The sequence below is a fragment of the Vigna unguiculata genome, chromosome 2 (genome assembly GCF_004118075.2).
Source record: "Vigna unguiculata cultivar IT97K-499-35 chromosome 2, ASM411807v1, whole genome shotgun sequence".
Lineage (NCBI taxonomy): Eukaryota > Viridiplantae > Streptophyta > Magnoliopsida > Fabales > Fabaceae > Vigna > Vigna unguiculata.
In genome coordinates, this window is record NC_040280.1 from 23,966,484 (window position 1) to 23,973,739 (window position 7,256).

The 7,256-nt window shown below is 31.3% G+C and overlaps 1 protein-coding gene across 1 annotated transcript; it reads left to right on the forward strand.

The window, feature by feature from the left end:
- The first annotated feature begins 2,764 nt into the window (after positions 1 to 2,764).
- On the forward strand, positions 2,765 to 6,477 carry LOC114173161 (probable LRR receptor-like serine/threonine-protein kinase At3g47570). The gene is made up of 3 exons (XM_028057408.1): positions 2,765 to 5,468; positions 5,580 to 5,947; positions 6,257 to 6,477. The coding sequence occupies exons 1-3, from the start codon at positions 2,771 to 2,773 to the stop codon at positions 6,272 to 6,274; spliced, it is 3,084 nt and encodes a 1,027-aa protein (XP_027913209.1). The 5' UTR covers positions 2,765 to 2,770; the 3' UTR covers positions 6,275 to 6,477.
- The last annotated feature ends 779 nt before the right edge of the window (positions 6,478 to 7,256 follow it).

Sequence of the window (7,256 nt, forward strand, 5' to 3'; positions counted from 1 at the left end):
ACATAACTTAAGTTCTTCTCAATAGGATAATAAGTCCTTTTTCCTCTAAATTTGGATTATCTTTCTACAGAAAATCCAACTTTGAATTATGCTCCAATTAATCTATTATCTACCGAAAGACTAACTCCTAATCTAATTAATAGTTTTGTAGAAAAAAATTGAATTTCTCATCAAAATATATGCAAAAAAAAAAAAACTCTTGAAACTCGAAAATAAAAAAGTACCGAAAAATAAAACTGGACAAAACACAAATAAAAAGAAAAAACATATTAACCAGAAATGGTGATGAAAAATTGGTACACACGGACAATATTAGATTGAAGGAATATAATCTATCACGACCTTAAAAAATGACTCTTACAAGAGAATAAAGTAAGGAGAGACAAGAATAGTCACAAAGAGATAAAAAGATAAAATAAAAAAAAAATAGAATTATAAGATAATAAAAATAACTAAGCATTTTCTACATACACAAAATTATAATTTATTAAATAAAGGCTTTAACTCATTAATTATCAATTTTAATACCAAAACAAATTATCATCCACTAATAATAATTTAATTAAATTTTATAATCAAACATAAACTTATATATTATAATTAATGAAATATAGCTATATTACTAATAAAATATTCTTTTGTTGTCTTTTCTATCTCAAACATAATTTTATAATTAATAACAGAGTAGTAAATTTTTTTAGACCTTATTCTGTTTGCAGCCTAAAGCGAGTGACATTCACTTGTTTTACCCTTGAGCCGACTTTATATAATATTTTTTAGAATAGCGTAATGTAATGTTTAGCGTGTGAATTAATAAAAATTAAGATTTTTACATCTCTCTTGAAGACAAGAGATGAAAACACTTCTTATGAAACACATAGAGGATGGTGAAAGTTATCGCTTTACCCACACTAGATTTTTCAAAGCACCCTTCTTGTATTAGTTACAAAGCATTTTAAAAGTGTTTCGTTTATTTTATAAGATTATTAGATGGTGTATTAATTCTTTTCTAGATTGCTTTTGGGTAAGTGAAATGACTGATACAAATTTTGTCTTTCCTAATTTAATCGGAGAATACATCAAAAGTCTTATTCAACTATTTAAGTTTTAAATATGAGAAGAGTAATTTTGGAATAATAACATAACTAATGGTAAGATTTATTTTCTAATTACTTTAAATAATATAATTAACATTTATAAATAAATTGAATTAGCAATTAGGATAGGATAGAAAGGAAGAAAAGTATATAGAAAGATAGAAAACAATGAAATGAGTCAACTTGTTATTGGACCGATTTAGCTGTGCCCTTTCCAATTTCCATCATGTGTAAATCTAATGAACTGAACCACTTCAGAAGCTTGTAATTGGTCACCCAGGAGAAGAAACTTGAAGCATAAGCAAAGAGCCAAACATAGAAAATCTCATCTTTTCCACAATAAAAGATGAGGCAGGGTTATTCCACAGGGATGTTTCGGTAATTCCACTCATTCCTTCGTTCCACCGTAGAGTTGAGCAGTGTCATTGGGTGTGAATGGAAACTGGGTCGTTGAACTCGGAATCATTGAACAGAAATGTGGGCATGAGTGTGAGGGGTGGCAATGGGAAGAAACAAGGTGGAGTAGCAGGGAAAGTGAAGCCTTTTGTATCACAAAATGAGCACAACCCGATAGAGTTAGTCTCAGGTGAACTGAAATAGAATAAAGTTGTTGGTAGTTAGTATAGTACCCGTTTAATGGTGTTGGATACTTAATATATTAGTCGTTAGCATAACCCGAGAAAGTTAGTCTAAGGTGGACTGAAATAGAATAAAGTTGGTAGTTAGTATAGTACCCGTTCAATGGTGTTGGAGAGTTAATATATTAGTCGTTAGATAATTAATGTACTAATTTTTGGATAGTTATTGGATTAGTTGTTTATAATCGTCAGAAGTACAACTGATAAAAATTATAAGTATACAAGTTATATTGATGATGACGTGAATAAAAACAAAAGTAAATTAATTTTCCATCCAAGAACTTTTTTTGTTTTTTAACATTACGATGGAGGACGAAGCCGGATTGAAATATAATATAATCTCGTGGAGCTAATAAATAAAAAGAGTTGTGACCAATTAATATATATAGCTTTTGTTTGAGTGCTAAGCATTTGATACTGGTAACATAATTGCTGAGATTATTAATGTGGCATCAATTAAAAATGTGACAAAAGTTATTAGTATTTCTTTTATGTTTTACACATTTTTATTTGTTTCTGTATTTTGTTTTATAATCACTTTTTATTTGCTCTGTGTTATATTTATTTTCATCTATTTTTATATCATTTTTCTCAAGACTTAAATTCTAAAGTCTATAAAAGAGATCCCCAAAGACTTTTTATTTTATTTTATATTTCTCTCATACTTTCTTTTTGTGAGTTGGTCTTTGGGTAGGTACAAGTCTTGTATTTCAATATAAAAGTGAAAATAAATGTAGAAACAACAGAAATAGAAATATCCAGTTTAGCTATGTCTTCGTCGCTGTATTATTAAATCATTGTCCGTCCCTTTAATCATTATGCTTGCTTTTTATTTTTTCCTTTAAAGTAGAGCTACCTATAATGTAGGACAAAACTTTTGTGATATTGCATAAATTAAGTTGACGTGGTGTTTATTGTTCATTGGTTACTTGACTTGACATGAAAAACATGTCACCACATTCGATTACCGAATTCTATATAACTTACATAAGAACACATACACCATCATCTACTAGCTTCCACTTCTTAATCAAAATGAAGTATTTTTGTCGTACACTACTTACATTTTGGTCTATACTCATTCATCTTTTCTCTCTCTCTATATTGAAATCAATATGGTTTACTCCAAACATCACTGTCTTTGCATCAGGAAATGAAACAGAGCATTTGGCATTGCTGAAGTTCAAGGAATCCATATCCAATGATCCAAGTAGAATCATGCTTTCTTGGAATACTTCTACGCACTTCTGTAACTGGCATGGAATCACGTGCAATTCTGTGCTTCAAAGAGTTACAGAGTTGAATTTGAAAGGATACAAGTTGAAGGGATTCATATCTCCATATGTAGGCAATCTATCTCACATGACATATTTCAACATTGGAAATAACAGCTTCTACGGAGAAATCCCCCATGAAATAGGTAAGTTGTCAAAACTTCAGTACCTTTCTGTTGCAAATAACTTATTGTTGGAAGGAAAATTTCCTTCAAACTTGACTGCTTGCACTGGCCTCAAAATCTTGCACCTATATGGGAACAATCTTACTGGTGAAATACCAGTCGAAATTCTCTCACTTCAGAAGCTTCAACAACTAATCCTTTGGAAGAACAATTTTTCTGGAAGAATCCCATCCTTCATGGGGAATCTTTCATCCCTAATCTATCTCTCCCTAAGTGTTAACAACTTTAATGAAAACATTCCACAAGAAATTTGTCGTCTCAAACGATTGACATTTCTATCATTAGACATCAACAAATTAACCGGAGTATTTCCTTCTTGTCTTTATAATATGTCATCTCTTACTGTATTCTCTGCGAACCAAAATCAACTTAATGGTTCTTTGCCATCTAACATGTTCCACACCCTCTCCAATCTCCAAGCGCTTTATATTGATGGGAATCAAATCTCAGGACCAATCCCATCTTCCATAGCAAATGCATCCACCCTTTCAATACTTGGTATGGATGATAACAATATTTATGGGCAAGTTCCAAGTATGGGGAAGCAAAGACATCTTCAATCTCTAACTTTAGGTCTAAACAATCTAGGTGACAATTCACCAAATGATTTGGAGTTTTTAAAATCATTGACAAACTGTAGTGAGTTACAAGTGTTGTCTTTGGCTTACAATAATTTTGGAGGACGTTTGCCAAATTCTTTGGGCAATTTATCCACCAAACTCAGTGAATTGTATCTCGGGGGCAATCAAATATCAGGAGATATTCCAGCCACATGTGGAAATCTAATTGGCTTAATTCTTTTTACTATGGAACGAAATCTCATTCATGGAATTATTCCAATAACTTTAGCGAAGCTACAGAAGTTGCAAGTGTTGGACTTAAGAGGAAACAAATTGTCAAGCTTAGGAACCTTTATAGGCAATCTCAGTCGACTGTATTATTTGGACGTGGCAAAAAACATGTTACAAGGAAGTATTCCTCCAAGTCTAGGAAATTGCCAAGATTTGCAACATTTAGACCTTTCCCAGAACAATCTCACGGGAACAATACCACTGCAGGTTTTTAATCTTTCATCTCTAGCTACTGTATTTTCATTATCACAAAACTTTTTGAGTGGCAATATACCAGAAGAAGTGGGCAACCTGAAAAATCTCAACTCGCTATATTTGTATGAGAATCGTTTGTCTGGTCACATTCCAAAAACTATTGGAGAATGCATAATGTTAGAGGAACTCTATTTGAATGGGAATTCTCTACAAGGAAGCATCCCTTCTTCTTTGGCATCACTCAGAGGTCTTCAAAGTTTAGACCTCTCGCGAAACCTCTTGTCTGGATCGATTCCTAGTGTTCTGCAGAGCATTTCTTTGTTGCAATATTTCAATGTATCATTTAACATGTTGGATGGCGAGGTACCAACTAAAGGCATATTTAGTAATGCAAGTGGGATAATTGTGACCGGAAATAGTAATCTTTGTGGAGGTATTTCAAAGCTGCATCTACCATTATGTCCAGCCAAAGCCACCAAACAAGCAAGGCATCACTCACTCAGGTTAATAGCAATTATAGTAAGTGTAGTTGCTTCTCTTCTCATATTGTTGGTTATTCTAACAATCTACTGGATGAGGAAAAGGAGTAATAAACCATCTTTGGATTCACCAACAATAGACCAACTGCCTAAAGTTTCATACCAAAGCCTATACAATGGAACAAATGGGTTCTCATCTTCAAACTTGATCGGATCAGGAAGTTTTAGCTCTGTATATAAAGGAACTCTTGAGCAAGAAGACAAGATTGTTGCCATAAAGGTCCTAAACCTTCAAAAGAAAGGAGCAGACAAAAGTTTCATTGTTGAATGCAATGCACTTAAAAATATTAGACATCGAAATCTGGTTCCGACTTTGACTTGTTGCTCTAGCACAGATTACAAAGGTCAAGAATTCAAAGCTATAATTTTTGAGTATATGACAAATGGAAACCTAGAACAGTGGATTCATCCTGAGACACCAAGTGCACAACACATGAGAAGATTGAGCCTTCATCAACGATTAAACATCACAATTGATGTTGCTTCTGCATTGCATTATCTTCACCACGAGTGTGAACAATTGATCATTCACTGTGATATAAAACCAAGCAATGTTCTTCTTAATGATAGCATGGTTGCACATGTGGGTGATTTTGGTATAGCAAGACTTTTGTCAACTTTCAATCACACCACTTCTGGGCAAACAAGTACAAATGGAATAAAGGGTACAGTTGGCTATGCTCCTCCGGGTATTGTTTTCAGATTTTAATCCTTAGTTTTTCTCTGAATTTTTACTTTGTTTTTTGTCTACTTGTTATTTATCAGTATTATCTATTGACAATTTTCTGTATATATTGTAGAGTATGGAGAGAGGTACAAGGTGTCAACTTACGGTGACGTGTATAGTTTTGGAATTCTTATATTGGAAATGCTTACCGGAAGAAGACCTACAGATGAAATGTTTAAAGATGGTCAAAATCTTCGTAACTTCGTTGCAGTTTCAATTCCTAATAATCTTTTGCAGATTTTGGATCAAAGAATCATTTCAGAGTATGAAGCAACTGCAGTGGAAGGAAACTGCGGTAATCTTAATGCAGAGGCTGAAAAGTGTGTAGTTTCGCTTTTCAGAATCGGACTTGCTTGCTCTGTGGAATCACCAAAAGAAAGAATGAATTTGGTTGACGTTATCAGAGAGCTTAATCAAATCACCAAGGTTTCTTCTTTACTGGTGAGCAAAAGAGTTATACTAAACTCTTCCCGTATAATTATTGGAGACAAAATAGTTATTACGTTCAAAGATTATTTTGTGTTGCTTTAAAATAATTATGATATCTTTTTATAAGTAGAATGAAGTTTTCCTTTTCAAAATTCGTAAGTAGAATGAAGTTTTCCTTTTCAAAATTCGTTATTAGCTTAAATAAGTTTTACATTTTTAGTATATAACTAACTTTTGTTTTCTTCCATTACCATCTTGTCATATATGAAAAGAAAATTTAAAAATATCTACTGCAAATTTAATGAAATTATTGGATTTCAGGAGATGACAATCGAGTAGGATTAAAGTTGAAATCAAATTCTACATGATGATGGAGACAGATTGCTGGATAATTGCGAATAAAGTTAGACCGAGGGTAAAATTGTCTGCTAATTTGCCTGAGATGTTATATTCATTTAAATAAATTAGTTTATTATCAATGCAACATTCTCATGAACTTTAACAAATGTAATGTTCCATGCACTCAATATACTTATTGTGCTTTTATATTTTTATTTCCTACATGACTCGTGATTTTTCAAATTACTGGAATTTCTAATAAAAATAATTGAGAATGATAATGATAATATGCATAAATTCAATGGGAACTTCCCGAACTGAGACAATTGCTTCCTACACCAAAATCCAATTTCTCCTCCCATCCCATCATAAAGTTTCTGAAAATAATTGTCCATAAAAGGAGCGGATGATTGATTTGTGGAGAAAATAAACTCAAAAATATTTACTGTATTCCAAAGTTAAATTCTGCAAAATAATAGGATGTACGGAAGAAAATATAACATGCAGGAAGTAACTGTTCTATAGTGATGCCATGTTATTAGTTTTAGTGAACTTTATGTTATATATATATATATATATATATATATATATATATATATATATATATATATATATATATATATATATATATATATATATATATATATATATAATTATTTAAGTAATATTTTAATTGAATAACAGTTTAAAATTTGTTACTTCAAGAGAACGATAATAATGAAATGAAATCAGGGCAAGTTTAATTATACATTTTTTTTTTGAAATAAAAATTAATATTTATTCTTACTAGGTATGAAATTTATGGTTAGTTCTTATTCACGTTAGATTATAGAAACATTGATATGTCTGCTACATTCACTCGGTGTACTTCTAAATATTAATTAAATAATTTTCTTGAAAAAGTTAAAATTGTAAAAAAATTATAATATTATCAAATATTTACCGTCAATAATATAATTTTTTCTTGAATATTAACTCTAAA

What these genes read in the sequence shown, in the direction of transcription:
- LOC114173161 (XM_028057408.1), top strand. Translation starts at nt 2,771, where the DNA reads ATGAAGTATTTTTGTCGTACACTACTTACATTTTGGTCTATACTCATT. An exon ending in AGTTGGCTATGCTCCTCCGG is followed by an intron (nt 5,469 to 5,579) that starts GTATTGTTTTCA and finishes TATATATTGTAG; the next exon opens with AGTATGGAGAGAGGTACAAG.